Genomic DNA, 17,359 nt, shown 5'->3' with positions numbered 1-17,359 from the left:
ACCCAGATGGAATTAAAGGAAGATGGAAAAGATATATGGAAATGCTGTTGAATACAGAGAATGAATGGGATGGCAACATAGAGAGTAACCCAGTTTTAGGACCGGCAGAGAAGATAACTGAGAAGGAAGTTGAGGAAGCGATAAAAGCAATGAAGAGTGGAAAAGCGGGAGGGCCGACGGGAGTTGTGGGAGATATGTTGAAGGCAGCAGGAAGTTGGGGTGTGAAGAGAATGACAGAGATCTGTAATTTGGTGGTGAAAGAAGGCCGCATTCCAGTGGATTGGGAACTGAGTACCGTCGTCCCTCTATACAAGGGGAAAGGTGACCCTCTGGAGTGTGGCTCGTACCGAGCGATAAAGATATTGGAGCATGGAATGAAGGTATTGGAAAGGGTGTTGGAGAGGAGGATAAGGAAGAAAGTGAAGATCGACGAAATGCAGTTTGGATTTATGCCAGGAAGAGGAACGACAGATGCGCTTTTCATTGTGAGGCAGTTGCAGGAGAAGTACATGGATAAGAGGAAGAAGTTGTTTTTTGGGTTTGTTGATCTGGAGAAAGCATTCGATAGGGTTCCACGCAAAGTATTGACATGGGCATTGAGGAAGTTAGGAGTGGAGGAATGGTTGATCAGAGTAGTGATGGCAATGTACAAAAGAGCACGCACAGCTGTAAGGACGAAGGACGGGAACAGTGGTGAGTTTGAGGTGAAGGTGGGAGTGCATCAGGGGTCGGTACTAAGTCCACTACTATTTGTAGCTGTGATGGAGGTGCTGGCTCAGACCGTAAAGGAGGGTTTACCGTGGGAGTTGTTGTATGCAGATGATCTGGTGTTGATTGCGGAAAGTATGGATGGACTGAAGGAAAAGATGAACAAGTGGAAGGAATGTATGGAGACAAAAGGTCTGAAGGTGAATATCGGAAAGACAAAGGTGATGGCAAGTGGTAAAGCATGTGGTGAGGTGGAAAGAACTGGGAAGTGGCCGTGTGCTGTGTGTAGGAAGGGTGTCGGAGTGAACTCCATTCAATGTACAATGTGTGCTGAGTGGGTTCATCAAAAATGTAGTGGTCTGAGAGGGTCATTAACCAGTGTGGCAGCTACATTCAAATGTAAGGTGTGCACAGAGGGAGCTGCAGATGGAGGAAATGTTGAGTTGGATCTTGGAGACGGCGTGAAGCTGGAAGGTGTGAAAACATTTTGCTACCTCGGAGACATGCTGAATGGAGAAGGTGGATCAGACTCGGCAACGGTTGCTCGAGTGAGATGTGCATGGAAGAAGTTTCAGGAACTGAGTGGCGTGCTGATGAGGAGGAGAGTGTCGCTGAAGCTGAAGGGAAAGGTGTATGCTGCATGTGTGAGAAGTGTTATGATTTATGGGAGCGAGACATGGGTAATGAACGTAGAGCAGCAACGAAGGCTGGAAAGGGTGGAAATGCGAATGGTTCGATGGATGTGCGGAGTATCGTTGAGAGAGAGGAAGACAAATGATGAATTGCGAAAGATGATGGGAATATTGCCTGTGATTGATGCTGTGAAGAGGAACAGGTTGAGATGGTTTGGTCATGTATTGAGGAAGGATGAAAGTGACTGGTTGAGAAGAGTGATGGAAGTTAATGTAGAAGGAAGTAGAGGACGGGGAAGACCGAGAAAGACTTGGCTAAAGATGGTGGAAGAAGAAATGCGGGCAAGGGGGTTAACAAGGAGAGATGCTGAAAATAGGGCAAAATGGAGAAGATTGTCATGGGGACCGCAAGGCTAACCCCCGCTCTAGCAGGGAACATGGCCTTAAAATGCATGTTGTTGTTGTTGTTGTTGTTGTGATGAATGTTAGCTCTTTCACGAGCCTCGATCTTGTATACAAAAAAAAAAAAAAAAAGCTTTAAAAAACACTGAAAACACATCCTGGCGAGGGTCTGCAATCTCTGATTGCTCTTTATAGTTGTTCTTTGTATTTGATTATTTTGTGCTAACAAATATCTTTTGAATTTCCTATCATTTGCATCGCTGGCTTTAGCATGGCCCTGTAAAATCCATACATCATATACATATTCCAAATAATAGGATAAATGACTTTTTTTTTTTTTTTTAAACCAAATATCGTCCATGAATCTAAAGATTAAATATGAAAGCATAACAATAACTAAAATACTGTTGTGAATTTTGGGGTAGGCATATATAGATTTAGGTAGATCTGTATAGGTATCATGCTTCGTCTGTCGGGGGTAGCTAGAACCACCTCGATGTAAATAAGTAGAGGATCTGTCGGCGGTTTGTCGGATTAAGGTGTGTCTTTGTCCCCATTACAAGGAATGGGGCCTGATAAATAGTTCTAGGAACTAAGATAATTCCCCTGTGTGTCAGACCTGGTGTTCATTCCTTTGTCCCTTATGGCAACGCACTCTTATAGACACTTAGATAGGCTCTTAGTGCACCACATTAATTAAACCCCCCCACCCACCCTTACAATGACTGATGAAAGAACTGACCGGAAAGACAAGCAGGCAACGGCCGCGCAGTGGTACACCATGACAGGCAGACATTGCACAGAAGGGCCGAGAGCCACGCCCAGAAGGACTCTTGATTGACAGGGGGGAAGGGCGAGTTGGAGGCAGGTCGCTGATTGGAGGGTAGGGAAGATGAAGGACGTGTCGCACGATGACGTGATACCAAAGACGCTTGGCCAATCAGTGTGGAGGGCGCGAACAAACTACCAACAAGCTACGCACTGATTGAAGTAGAAGGCCCGGTGACGTGAAAAGGCACAAAAGGTCACAAGGAAGGGAGGCACTGATTGGCAAAGGAAGAGAACTGACGTCAGATCACAAGCAACAAAAAACCTGGCTTGCCAGCATTTTGCCCTTCTCGCTTTGGCTTCACTCCTGCCCGGACCTCCCTTCTGCTTTGCCTTTCGTTCCCGATTGGACCTTCCTTTTGTGAACCGCAAATTACCTGTTGGAGCAACATTGGAGCACCATCGATTCTCCTCCCTGGCGTTCACGAAGCAAGCAAGGCTTGCCACTGGAGCGGGCGAGACGAGTGCGAGCGAGTGGCTCGGTGGCCTGGCAGTGGGCGAACGGGGGCGCATCGAAGCCTTACTTCCCGCCGACTGGAGTTGATTCGGACGACGCAATCGAGCCAGACGATCCCCGACTGCCAGACTTAGATAAGACGTGCATTCACAAATACAACGACACGTTTATTTTATTATTCATTTCGTTGTTTTGTATTCGAAGTCTGTGAGTGGGTACGGCCCAACCTAGGTTCTAGTTTTGATCATCGCGTTTCCCTGTCCTGATATTTATTTGGAATAAACCCTTTTATTATTTTCCCTTCCATTCCAAATCCCGTGTGCGTGTGAGATTAATTTGCAGGGTTGAATTCTGCTCGGTTCGCGTCAGGTAAATTCCGGCTTCTTCTTCTGCCCCTTCTTCCTCCTGTGCTTGCATAGTCAAATCTGCCATTGGCCCGGACGCCTCGTTTGGCCATCTGCGATTCCTGGTCTTAACCAAGGGGCAATCACGCGACAATACAAATAACAATATATTTTGCAAGTTTGCTTCATTTCTTTGCTTCATTTTTGCAAGTTTGCTTGATGGAATTCCCACTGACGGAATGTCAAAAAATCGGTGAATGGACATTTTTTGAAGAAATACTCCAATACTAGCCACAACTTTGTATTGAAAAAAACCCCCCAAAAAACTGAAAAATATAAACAAATAAATAAACTTTGCTTTTTTGGTTTTCTTCCAATAACAAGATCAAAATTTTCTAATTTTTGCAAATATCGTCCAGGAACCCATACATTGCATATAAAAGCATAACAATCATAATAAAAATGAAATAATATATTTTGCACATTAACTTTGTTTTAGTTCCTGGGTCCATTGGACCCGTGTTATGCAAAGTCGTCTAGATTTTTTCCATGCACGCTTGGGTTAAACAAAAAAGGTGCATGGTGTATGATGCAGTAATTTGCAGGTTATTGTGTAATTCTTGTGGCAGGTGTGAAGATATTAAAAAGCACCAATGTGGTCTCTTCATTCAGTGAGGAAGAAGGTGAAGACCAAGAGCCTACTATGGAAGGATGAGTTTGATTGGTAAGATGTGTCTCGCAGGAGTAGCACTGCTTGGAGGAGCTTGTCTGTTGAAGAGATTGCTTGATAATTATAGAATACAGATTTTATCAAAGTATACAAGAAAAGGATACACCCAATTATTGAAAGGCCAAAAGCATGTTTTTTTTCTTCTAATATTGTAAGACGAGCAAAAAAAAAAGGTTTAGGCATTTTTTATTTCTTTATTTGTTTGAAAAGAATTTAAAAATATTTTGTTGATGGATTTCCTGCTTGATTCCTGAAATTTATACATAAATGCACTTTTTTCATGTATTTTGCTTCTTTTATGGCATCTCTATGTACACGTGTATTGGAGTTGATCTTGTCAAGTCACATACATATTATATATGTTCCAAGGCCTGCTTCAGTTTAATGGGGAGTTCAGCTTTTAATTTTGTGCTTGGCAGCACACTTTACCTGTACATCTTACAGGAAACTCAGAAAGGAGGGGAAAGCAATGTTGCACAACTCCGGAAGTATGTGAGCAGAGTAATATTCCTATGGTGAATCATGTAGATCCATATAATAACACATCAGGATAAATGCGATCCTGGAATGCAACCAGATCAATAAACATCGATGATGTCATGCCAAAATCTTGAAATCCCCAAAACGCCATGACTGACTGCAAATAAGTTGCAAACTGGATATAGAATGGTCGCTATATGCCAGAGCTAGAACCTAAAGTAGGCCTGAGGAAGCACATGGATCATGAATAAGAATAGCCTCAGGTGAGATGTGCTCTTACTTGTTAGTTTCAAAATTGCTTTAGTTGTGTTTTGTAGTTCGTGTTATTTATTGGTTGGCTGTGTCTTTATATATTTTTTCTTAAATGTGTATCCATCCTCCTTACTATAATTCACAGACGTGTGTGTGTGTGTATATGTGTGTGTATGGGTGTGTGCATGTAGGTGTGTATTTGGTTGTTATCTCCATTCGCGGTTTCAAGAGGTGGAACAGAGTAAGTATCCCAGGACCCAAAGTATCCACCCTCCTCTTCGGTAAGGGGTCACGGTTCATGGAGCAAGCTGTTCAATTTTTTCAGAGTTTTGGTCCAAGGGTTCTTTTCAGGGTCGTCACTGAACCCCGGATTGCCTCCAGCTAGAGTTCATTTGTGGTAATATTCCCGGTGATGGTTTTTAAAATCTCATTGAGATCCTTCTTCATCATTCCTGTTGCTCCAATTATCACTGGTACAATTTCGATGCTTTTCAGCTTCCAAGATCTCTTTACCTAATTTTTGAGATCCTGGTGTTTGGTCATTTTCTTGATTTATGCGTTGTTTAGGCCAAAATCCCTAAGAACTGATATCTCAATCATCAATGCTTTAATGCTTTTAGCTTTTAGCTCTTTCACGAGCCTCGATTCTGTATACAAAAAAAATAAATGCTGTCTTTTCCTTTTTGTTCCTGAGTACAATATTCGGACGCAATGCTTTGTTTTCTGTGTTCACGCTCGATGGAATCATCAGGTCGTACGTGAGCATGACGTCCTCATTTTCAATGATTGCCCTTGGTTCGTGTTTCCATGAGTTTTCTGGTTCTGGGATGTTAAAATTTTTGCAGATATGCCAATTAATCACTTTACATACTGTGTTGTGCCGTTGTGTGTAAAGTTGTTCTGATAATAGTTTTTTGCATCCCGAGAGCAGGTGACTAGTACTTTCTGTTTCTGTCTTGTAGAATCTACACTTGTCCGTCTGACTCAGTCCCACCATCTTTTAAAATCCATTGGTGTAGTGTTCTTGATCTTGGGCATTAACTAGCAACGGTACCCGCCCTATGGGCGGGGCTTCAATTGGGAAGCCCAAATGAAAAGGCAAAATATCAGAAATTGAAGGCCTTTTTAATTTTAAACGATTCATATAAACATCCGTTGAATCATATCACACGCAAATCATCAAAATCTAAACAGTACATGGCGCCCATTTAAAAAAAAGATTGAATTCTGCAAAACAGAAGCGGCCACTACACGTCTTTCTCAGTCACACGTTTATGTGTGAATAGTGTGCGCCGAATCTGTAACACGGAAGCGGCCACTACACCTGTTTCTCAGTCGCTTTGCACACACTGCCAAGCTATTTTGGAGCTGCACGTTTATATCGGAAGAGTTCGTCAGGAGTCGATCTACTCTCTCCTGGTACGTAGAATTTCAACAAAAGCCACATCACTGTTCATATCGGTAAATATTATTCCATCATGTTTAGAAAACCTGGAAAATTGGGGAAAAATTGGAATAACAATAGAGCCTATTTTACTCCCAGGTGTCCCAGGAATACCCACCCAAAATATCGTTGCGATCGGTTCAGCCGTTTTTGCGGTACCTTCGAACGGACGGACGGACATTTGGTGAATTATAGTAAGATTCGTTCTCCATCCCAGTTGAGCTGACCTCTTCATAGCCATTCCAATGATCCTTCTTTGTGTATCCCCACTCTGTCCAATTCTTTTTTGTATTTTCCTGCTCTTTTGTCATTCTCCCAGTTATTGGTGTATATTTCTTGATATTTTTAAAATACGTTTCTTTTGTATTTTTTTGCAATTTTTGGGGCTGTATTTGTTACTGTTTCATTTACCAGTGCGGCATCTTCTATTCACACCTGTTTGTGGAAATTATTTGTAAGGTGAATTAGGGCTACCTTTTCAGGTTTGTTGTGTTCATGTTTGTTTACAAATTTCATCTGATAGTCTTGAGTATTTCACATACTCAGCTAGTCCTACACTCGTTGCTCTGTGCACCTGGTTGAGTTCCATCAGGCCGCTCCCTCCCTCTCGTCTCGGCAGGTACATTCTCGGGATGCACTTTGTTGCTCTTTAACGGCCACTATTATCCCACCTTGTGAGGTCAGCTGGGGGAAGCTTGGCCCAAGTCTTTCACGAACTGACCTGGCCAGGCCTGACATTCGCCTAGCTATGGCAGGAATTTGGAATTTGGCCATGTTGCCGGCGATACTCGCCTACTCTTTGCGAAGGACACCATGGGATCTTTAACATCTGCCAACCCATGCTGGCAGACGGGACTCCCAGTTCAACGTCCATCCGAGGGACGGCACACACATTGATGAATCACCCTGCCTGTGAAACACCGAACTGACAGTTAATAGCTGGGTCGGGATTCGGACCCAGGCTAGACAGCTTAGAGGCGAGTGTGCGTACCTCTAGGCCATCCTGTCAGCCCTATTCTCGGGATGCACTGGTTTTTGTGAAACATTTTGTGGATGGTAAGGAGTTTTCTTGTTTTGATGTCTGACTTGTTGATTTCTGAATAGGCCCAATTTATTATTCCACAGCTATATTTGAACACTGGTATTGTGAGCTGGTTTATGGCTTTGATTTTGTTTCTTGGGGAGAGGTATGCTTTCAGGATCAGCTTCTTTCTATGTAGATATTCTCTGCTGTATTGTTGTTTCAAGGTCAATTTTTATGTGGTCTGTTTCTCTTGGTTTACCTTGTACAAATGTGCACCTGATGCACTTGTATAGTCCAAATTCCATTTGAATGTCCTCGGAAAACCGTTTTACTACTTTTAGTTGGTCTGTCAATTTTTGTCATTTGGAGAGAAGAGCTTTAAATCACACATGCTTTGTAGATGCGTCACCTTTCCTATTTCTTTGGATGTTCGTCTATTGGTTGTTAGGGTGTATCTGTGTCCTTGTTCATTGATGAGGTTACTTAGTGGGTCCAGAGCCAGACAAAACAGAAGGGGGAAAGACTGTCTCCCTGGAAGATTCCACGCTCTATCTTCACATCTGGTATTCCGATGTTTCCTTCTGAATGCTGTAATATCAATGTGGTATTCCAGAGTTCCATTGCTTTCTCAATCAGTTTGATTATTTGGGGATTGATTTTGTATATTTACATGCATTTTATCATCCATGAATGTGGGACACTGTCAAAAGCTTTCTTGTAGTCTATCCAGGTGGTGGACAATTTAGTTCTTCGCATTTTGCAATTTTCAAGTGTGGCCTTGTTCAGTAGTAGCTGGTTAATTGTTCCATAACATCCGCTCTTACATCCCTTTTGTTCTGCTTCTAAGCCTCCTTGCTGTGTTAGATGATGGCACATCATTTCTGTGATTATTCCTGTCAGCAGTTTGTATGTGGTTGGTAGACATGTTATTGGTCGGTATTTGTGGGGAAGTTGGGTTTTCTCCGATTTTGGGATGAGAAAGGTGTTCCCTTCTACGAGCCACTCGTCACTTTTTTTCCTCTTGGATCAGTTCATTAAATGTCCTGGTGTAGTGATTGTGAAGAGCATCAAGTTGTTTTAACCAGAAATTTGTAATCCATTATGTATGGAATACATCTTGCATTGGAGGATTATCTCCTTCTCCTCGACACTCCAGGTTTGTGTTTGTAGTTTTCTCCTCTGTAGTATCGTCTTTGATGATGGTGAGACAGTTAGCACCTTTACAGCTTCTTGCTTTGGTGCATAATCATGTCTCTTCGCAAGGTGATGTTTTTCCTCACTTGAGAACGTGCAGTCATTATTTTTTACAGCACACTTTCCTGCTGCTCGGAGTGGCCGCACAAGCATAGGGTTTCCTCTTTAGGCCTTTGACTTTTTTTTTTATCAACACAAGATGTTCCGTCGTTTCCCTGTGCCCCATCTTCATCACCTCCTCCCATTCTACTGAAGGCCCCTCCTCTCCGTGACCCACTGTGCAGCTCACCCAAAAGTCTGGACTATGCATGAGTTGCACGGCATCGCATTCCACTTACTTTACTACCACCTTCATTTCCAGGATTTACGTCTGCCGTCAGGGTCGATACCCCGGAATTTCTCGGCACCTCAATGAACATATGAACACACATCTCAACGGTCCGCCTCGCAGCGCTGCCCCGACCTGCCCATCACAGAACCCTGCACATTACGTGTCATTCCCCGTCTCCATATCCCAGTTGGGACCTTAGCCCGCCATTCCCATCCCCCTTCAAACCTTTGCTTCTGGCATCCGGAGTTTCCCACCGTTCATCGAAGCCACTGTCTGTTCACAAAGCCCCGTCTCAATCTATCAGACCCAGTATGAGCAGCGCTTCGCATGCATTCACTTTTGCGTCTCCACTCACAATCCCCCCTATCCCCCTTGAAACCTTCACTTCTGGCATCTGGAGTCTCCCACGGTTCATTGGAGCCACATCTATTCACGAATCACTGTCTCGATTTATACGCAATGTTAACAGCCCTTTGTGTGCATTCCCGTTCACTCTTCCTTTTCACTCACAATCCCTCCTATCCCCCTTCAAACCTTTGCTTCTGGAATCCAGAGTTTCCCGTGGTACATTGGAGCCACGTCTATTAACAAAGCTCCTTCTCAATCTATCAAATTCAGTGTGAGCAGTGCTTCGTGTGCATTTATTTCTCCGTCTCCACTCACAATCCCTCCCCTTCTCAACACCGACACCCTCCCCCTCTCAATTGAAGACCCCTCCCCTCCGGGGTCCACCAGGTATCCCGCGCAAAAGTCTGGTTTGTATGCGATCCACATGGTAGCGTACCTCTTTGTCCTGTCAATGTCTGCCTTCAGGGAAAAGGCTCCAGAATCGCATGAGGTCCTGGCGGATGTGCTGGCTGCTCGGCCCGCCTCACGGTGCCGATTTGAATGGCAACAGACCACGTTCATCTTTCTCTCGATGTCCGCTTTTCCCTCTATGTTCGCCGCAATGGCATAGGCTCCAAAACCACCTAATGTCCCAGCAGTCGTGCCGGTAACTCGGTTCGCCTCGCAACGTCGCTCATATGCTGCGAGGCAAGGCCAATTCATAGGCCGCAATTCATAGGCTGCAAGGCAAGGCCGATTCATTGGCCGCAATTCATAGGCCGCAATTCATAGACTGCAAGGCGAGGCCGATTCATAGGCCGCAATTCATAGACTGCAAGGCGAGGCCAATTAATAGGCCGCAATTCATAGGCTGCAAGGCGAGGCCAATTCATAGGCCGCAATTCATCGGCTGCAAGGCGAGGCCGCAATTCATAGGCTGCAAGGCGAGGCCGATTCATAGGCCGCAATTCATCGGCTGCAAGGCGAGGCCGATTCATAGGCCGCAATTCATAGGCTGCAAGGCGATGCCGATTCATAGGCTGCAATTCATAGGCTGTAAGTCGATTTCTGCTCTGCGATCCCTCTTGGGCGCACGCTCCACGACTCAGAGCTGCCGAGGTAAGCCTGTGTGTGTGTGTGTGTGTGTGTGTGTGTGTGTGTGTGTGTGTGTGTGTGTGTGTGTGTGTGTGTGTGTGTGTGTGTGTGTGTGTGTGTGTGTGTGTGTGTGTGTGTTCGTCGTGCACGTGCTACTCCTACAGTTCTGGACCGATTACATCAAGACTTGCTACATAGGAACAGCATGACCACAATTGGTGGATAGGGGTGTTTTTATCTCTGCTGGTGGATATGAGGGGAAGGGGTGGGATGCAAATTCTCCATGTAAATGTGTATTGTGGAACACCGCTCCAGGTGGGAGAAGTTATTACAAGTCCTCACCCTTTCAGTACAATATTCCTGTCTCCACATTTTCCAGTGCAGTGAGGTGTTTTGAATTGCACGTTTTGAATTGAACAATTGAATAAGGATTTCAGCATAACCCCCCTGGCCGCTCCCATATGGAGCATGTTCTTCTAGTACAAATAATACACTTGTTCTGTTTGTTAGTTTGTCTGTCTTTCCAACAATTTTCTTTTAATTTACTCGACCAAGAACCATAAACCCCATATCATTATAAAAGGTTTTGTCTGAGGAGTTCTGCTTGTATATCGTTTTATTTTCCATTGAGAATGACCATATATGTTTTTGTTATTATTTAGCCTTCTTATCCTTTATTGGACAGTATACAAGATGGGATTCTTATAATCCAAATAGGTACAAGATTGGACTGATTTGTACTTTGGTTAATGGAGTGATGAAGATTTGCTCACCTGGCAAACCTCTCAATGAAGTCCTTACCATTAGGACGATCCTCATTGTATAGGATTGTAAAGTCCTTGCGAGATTGATGGCATCGCAAATCGAGGGATTCAGAGACACAAAGCAAGCGTAAAAACAGCGCTTTATTCCCGGAAGTGACCACACCGGAAAAAGCCCTTAGAGCACCCAACAGGTGGCGCAGCCCCGAAAAGGATATGACGTCACAGTATGTTACAATTCCCCCCGTAAAGATCAAGGCACGTCGGCACACGACATTTGCGGCTCGAACGCCAAACAGCAACCGGTGGTTCGATAATGACACCGCTCACAGTGGGTGAAACAACAAGCACATCCGCCAGGACCACTGGAAAGCCATTGGTCGGGGACGTTTCTGGTAAAGGTTCTACAGGCGCAGGTGCGGTTACGAGGGGCGGTAAAGGCACTCTCTCGGATAGTTGAACAGGTAGCGATACAAATACAGGTGGTTCTGCTGGTTTGGTGTGACACAACCTGAGTTGATCAAGGTGCTTCCCCTGAAGTCTACCATCAGACAGTTTGACGAGGAAAATCTGACTACCAATACTCTCGATAATTACCCCCAGACAATCACTTCTCACCCAGGCCTGCATTGAGAACAAACACAGGATCATTTACATTAATTTCACGATTCACAGACGTACGGTCGTGACAATGCTTCTGTTGGAATTTTTTCAATTCGACATTGGCCACCGAATCTGGGTGCACAAGTGATAACCTTGTCTTTAACTCGCGGCCCATTAACATTGATGCAGGAGAACTACCAGTAGCATGATGTGGTCGTGTGCGATAACTCAATAGGACTCAGGCCAAGTGAGTTTGTATGGTCCCTTCCGTAACACGCTTTAGTCCACTCTTCACGATCTGAACGGCCCTCTCAGCCTGGCCATTGCTGGCAGGCTTGTATGGAGCAGAGGTATAATGCTTGATGCCATCTTGCTTGCAAAAGTTCAGGAACTCTGCACTGGTATAAGATGAGCTGTTGTCCGATACAATGCAATCAGGAAAACCATGAATGGCGAACATACTGCGTAGAGCTTCGATTGTAATGACCGAGCCTGTAGAGGGCACAACAAGAGCCTCAATCCACTTTGAGTGGGCATCAACAACGACAAGGAACAACTTACCTAAGAAAGGTCCAGCATGATCGATGTGTAACCTCGACCAAGGTTTAACTGGCCATGACCACAATTCAAGTGGTGCTTCCGGCGGTGACTTAACATTAACCTGACATGTGTGACAATGACGTACGCAGGTTTCCATGTCATTGTCTAAATTTGGCCACCACACGTGAGCCTTGCCTATAGTTTTCATAGTGACCATCCCAGGGTGAGCATCATGTAATTCTTACAATATTGTCTCACGTAGTTTAGGTGGGATGATGATACGACACCCAATCGGAGGCAATCCACGTCAACTAAGAACTCGTCCTTCCTGTTCAGATACGGTTTCGCTTCACTTGTACAAGATGACCAATCACCCGACAGGACACAGTGTCTGACATGCGACAATGTAGGATCGTCGCTCGTACCTCTTGCAATTTGCTTTGCAGTGACAGGTGGTTTCTCATGAACAACCTGAGACAGCAGATAAACAACATTACCTGGTAGAGGTGGTTCCTCAATGGTTTGCGGAAGCGGAAGACGACTCAATGCGTCTGCACAATACCTTTCACATCCTGGCCTGTACCCAAGCTTGTCGTCATAACCAGAAATGGTTAGAGCTCAATGTTGCACCCGACCAGATGAAGTCGGTGATACTGCCTTATCCTACCCCAACAGACCGAGGAGGGGTTTGTGGTCAGTTTCCAATATACAGGGTTTCCCATAAAGGTACAGGTGCATTTTACCTACTCCAAAAATGCAAGAAAGTGCCTCTCGCAGTCAACCTGCCCGTACCGACGTTCGTACTTGACAGTTTCCTCGATGCATATGCAACAGGTTGCAAAAGATCAGCATAGTTGGTTTGCAATAGTGCACAACCTACTCCATAAGATGAACTGTCACAGCTCAACGTGAGCTCTTTCGTAGGATCGTAATGTACAAGCAATGGTGACGTACATAACAGGGTTTTTGCATCCCTGAAAGCCTTCTCTTGAGCAGAACCCCATTTCCAATGAACGCCTTTGCACAACAAAATGTGCAACGTTTCCAGGACAGTACTCAGGTTTTGTAGGAAATTACCAAAGTAGGCTAACATTCTGAGAAAAGCACGAAGCTCAGACACATGGGTGGGAGCGGGAGCGTTCTTGATAGCTTCCACTTTACCTGGTGAGGGCAAAATGCCTTTCCGCGTAATGCGCTGACCCAAGAACTCAACCTCAGGGGCCATGAAGACACATTTATCACGACGGAGATGAAGACCTGCACTGGAGAGACGGCTTAGCACTTCATTCAGGTTCTGGATGTGTTCCTGGGCTGACCGACCGGTCACCAATACATCATCCTGAAACACAACCGTTCTGGGTACAGTTCTTAATAAGTTCTCCATTTTTCGCTGGAAAATGGGCACGGTGGACCGAATGCCAAAAGGGCATCGATTGTACACGAACAGTCCATGGTGTGTTTTGATACAGGTGAAAGTTTGATTCATCTGAAAGTTCCATTTGTGCATAAGCATTAGTCAGGTCTAACCTTGTAAATGTCTCACCTCCCATGAGAGCCATGAACAGGTCCTCGGCCTTGTGCAGAGGATATCCATCCAGTTTTGAATGACGATTTATGATAGTCTTGTAGTCCCCACAGATACGTAAGCTCCCATCAAATGTCAGCTCAGGTACAATTGGAGCAGCCCAGTCGGAGTATTCAACTGGGGCGATGATTCCTTCATCCAGAAGACGATTGAGCTCCTCAATTTTTGCTCGCATCATGTACGGTACAGGTCTTGCCCTATGGAAAATAGGCCTTGCCTCAGCATCCACATGAATCTTAACCTCGGTGCCTTTAAAAGTGCCTACACCATCACGAAATAGATCAGGATACTTGTCGTCAATCGATGCGCATCCAGCACTGGTGGACACACGGTTCACATAATGCCAGTTGTCTGATGACATTTAACCAGTCTATGCCAAACAAAGCCGGACCCTTGCCCTTTGTGACAAGCAACGGTAAAGCGTGGGATGCACCATCATATGCAATGGACACAATGGTTTAGCCGATCACAGGCACAATTTCGCTGGTATATGTCTTCAGTTTAATCGACACAGGCGTGATCTCCGGAACCCCACCCTGTGGATACAGCGAGGTGAACATGCCTTCACACATGATAGATCTCGAAGCGCCAGTATGGATCTCCATTTCCACAGGGGAATGATCTATTGTCACCGTCACAACAAACGGAGGTTCAGTATTCCTTGTGTCCACAAAGAAAACTGAATCATTCTCCCTCCCTCCGTCCCTGTGTCCTCTTCTTTCTTCCTCCCTCCCTGAGTCCTCCTCTTTCTTCCTCCCTCCCTGTGTCTTCCTCTTTCTCCCTCCCTCCCTGTGTCCTCCTCTTTTTCCCTCCCTCCCTGTGTCCGCCTCTTTGTCCCTCCCTCCCTGTGTCCTCCACTTTCTCTCTCCCACCCTGAGTCCTCCTCTTTCTCCCTCCCTCCCTGTGTCTTCCTCTTTCTCCCTCCCTCCCTGCGTCTTCCTCTTTCTCCCTCCCTCCCTGTGTCCGCCTCTTTCTCCCTCCCTCCCTGTGTCCGCCTCTTTCTCCCTCCCTCCCTGTGTCCTCCACTTTCTCTCTCCCTCCCTGAGTCCTCCTCTTTCTCCCTCCCTCCCTGTGTCTTCCTCTTTCTCCCTCCCTCCCTGCGTCTTCCTCTTTCTCCCTCCCTCCCTGTGTCCGCCTCTTTGTCCCTCCCTCCCTGTGTCCTCCACTTTCTCTCTCCCTCCCTGAGTCCTCCTCTTTCTCCCTCCCTCCCTGTGTCTTCCTCTTTCTCCCTCCCTCCCTGCGTCTTCCTCTTTCTCCCTCCCTCCCTGTGTCCTCCTCTTTCTCCCTCCCTCCCTGTGTCTTCCTCTTTCTCCTTCCCTCCCTGTGTCCTCTTTCTCCCTCCCTCCCTGTGTCCACCTCTTTCTCCTTCCCTCCCTGTGGCCTCCTCTTTCTCCCTCCCTCCCTGTGGCCTCTTCTTTCTCCCTCCCTCCCTGTGTCCTCCTCTTTCTCCCTCCCTCCCTGTGTCCTCCTCTTTCTCCCTCCCTCCCTGTGTCCTCCTCTTTCTCCCTCCCTCCCTGTGTCCTCTTTCTTCCTTCCTCCCTGTGTCCTCCTCTTTCTCCCTCCCTCCCTGTGTCCCTCTCTTTCTCCCTCCCTCCCTGTGTCCTCTTTCTCCTTTCCTCCCTGTGTCCTCCTCTTTCTCCTTTCCTCCCTGTGTCCTCTTTCTCCCTCCCTCCCTGTGTCCTCCTCTTTCTCCTTTCCTCCCTGTGTCCTCCTCTTTCTCCCTCCCTCCCTGTGTCTTCCTCTTTCTCCCTCCCTCCCTGTGTCTTCCTCTTTCTCCCTCCCTCCCTGTGTCCTCCTTTCTCCCTCCCTCCCTGTGTCCTCCTCTTTCTCCCTCCCTCCCTGTGTCCTCCTCTTTCTCCCTCCCTCCCTGTGTCCTCCTTTCTCCCTCCCTCCCTGTGTCCTCCTCTTTCTCCTTTCCTCCCTGTGTCCTCCTCTTTCTCCCTCCCTCCCTGTGTCTTCCTCTTTCTCCCTCCCTCCCTGTGTCCTCCTTTCTCCCTCCCTCCCTGTGTCCTCCTCTTTCTCCCTCCCTCCCTGTGTCCTCCTCTTTCTCCCTCCCTCCCTGTGTCCTCCTTTCTCCCTCCCTCCCTGTGTCCTCCTCTTTCTTCCTCCCTTCTGCATCTCAAAAACATTTTGTTGCATTTTTTCACTTTTTGTGTAAAAGTACAAATGTACACACACACACACACACACTGTAATGAAGTATTTACGTTTATTCATTTACATGTTTAACATCACTTATTATACAACATGACGGCTTTTCCAATTAATGCTTAATATTTTTTTTTATCGTTTCCTTTGCAATTAGATACCGAGTCGTGATGTTTAGTACAATATAATGGAAATCTCCGTAAATTGTGTCACTTACATCGATTTACTTATGTGATTGTTTTTACTTCGAGACAACTGAATCGTTTTCACACTGAAAATAAGGCCCTGATATGTTGCTTTGCATAGCAAACTAACGGTACATTTCAGCATTTGTGAGTAAGATAAGCACGGCCTCTGTGGTCAGGCCTATGGTGGTCTCGTCTTGCCCGCACACATTACTGTGTACAACAGGTCATCAACAGGTGAACCTGGTCTCGTGAGTCTGATCAAGCTCTCCACACTTGGACCAACATATAACATTTTTTAACAACAACATTTCATTATTTAACAATAACATGTAAATTAAAAAACAAAACATGTCAAATTATGATTCTACCAACTTCATAACAATTGGCATTATTTTCACAAGACAAGCCACATCGAACAGTCTTTATTGGCGGACAACACGAGTGACATCTGATACATTGACTCGACTGTAACGGAGTGACACATTCCACATGCACAAACACTGTCGGCACACATGTGTCTGTATGTAACGGAGTGACACATTACACATGCACACACATCGTCAGCACACAACATGTGTCTGTATGTAACGGAGTGAAACATTCCATATGCACACACATCGTCGACACACAACATGTGTCTGTATGTAACGGAGTGAAACATTCCATATGCACACACATCGTCGGCACACAACATGTGTCTGTATGTAACGGAGTGAAACATTCCATATGCACAAACACCGTCGGCACACAACATGTGTCTGTATGTAACGGAGTGAAACATTCCATATGCACAAACACCGTCGGCACACAACATGTGTCTGTATATAACGGAGTGAAACATTCCATATGCACACACATCGTCGGCACACAACGTGTCTGTATGTAACGGAGTGACACATTACACATGCACACACATCGTCAGCACACAACATGTGTCTGTATGTAACGGAGTGACACATGCACACACATCGTCGGCACACAACATGTGTCTGTATGTAACGGAGTGAAACATTCCATATGCACAAACACCGTCGGCACACAACATGTGTCTGTATGTAACGGAGTGACACATTCCACATGCACACACATCGTCGGCACACAACATGTGTCTGTATGTAACGGAGTGAAACATTCCACATGCACACACATCGTCGGCACACAACATGTGTCTGTTTGTAACGGAGTGACACATTCCACATGCACACACATCGTCGGCACACAACATGTGTCTGTGTAACGGAGTGAAACATTCCATCGTCAGCACACAACATGTGTCTGTATGTAAC

The 17,359-nt window shown here is 45.7% G+C and overlaps 1 protein-coding gene across 3 annotated transcripts in view; it reads left to right on the top strand.

Moving 5' to 3' along the window:
* Positions 1 to 17,359, top strand: part of LOC137431910 (protein phosphatase 1 regulatory subunit 1A) — a 99,330-nt gene that overhangs the window by 48,760 nt on the left and 33,211 nt on the right. For 2 of the 3 annotated variants that reach the window (XM_078782640.1, XM_078782638.1), the window contains exon 7: positions 4,001 to 4,095. In XM_078782640.1, the coding sequence (XP_078638766.1) occupies positions 4,001 to 4,086 (86 nt within the window). In that variant the 3' untranslated portion in view covers positions 4,087 to 4,095. The remainder of the gene's footprint in view (positions 1 to 4,000; positions 4,096 to 17,359) is intronic. The other variant, XM_078782639.1, reaches the window with a different exon arrangement.

Source organism: Myxine glutinosa, chromosome 7 (assembly GCF_964187855.1).
Source record: "Myxine glutinosa chromosome 7, kmMyxGlut1.1, whole genome shotgun sequence".
Lineage (NCBI taxonomy): Eukaryota > Metazoa > Chordata > Myxini > Myxiniformes > Myxinidae > Myxine > Myxine glutinosa.
The sequence above is the reverse complement of the archived record's forward strand: the minus strand, read 5'-3'. Positions and strand labels throughout refer to the sequence as shown.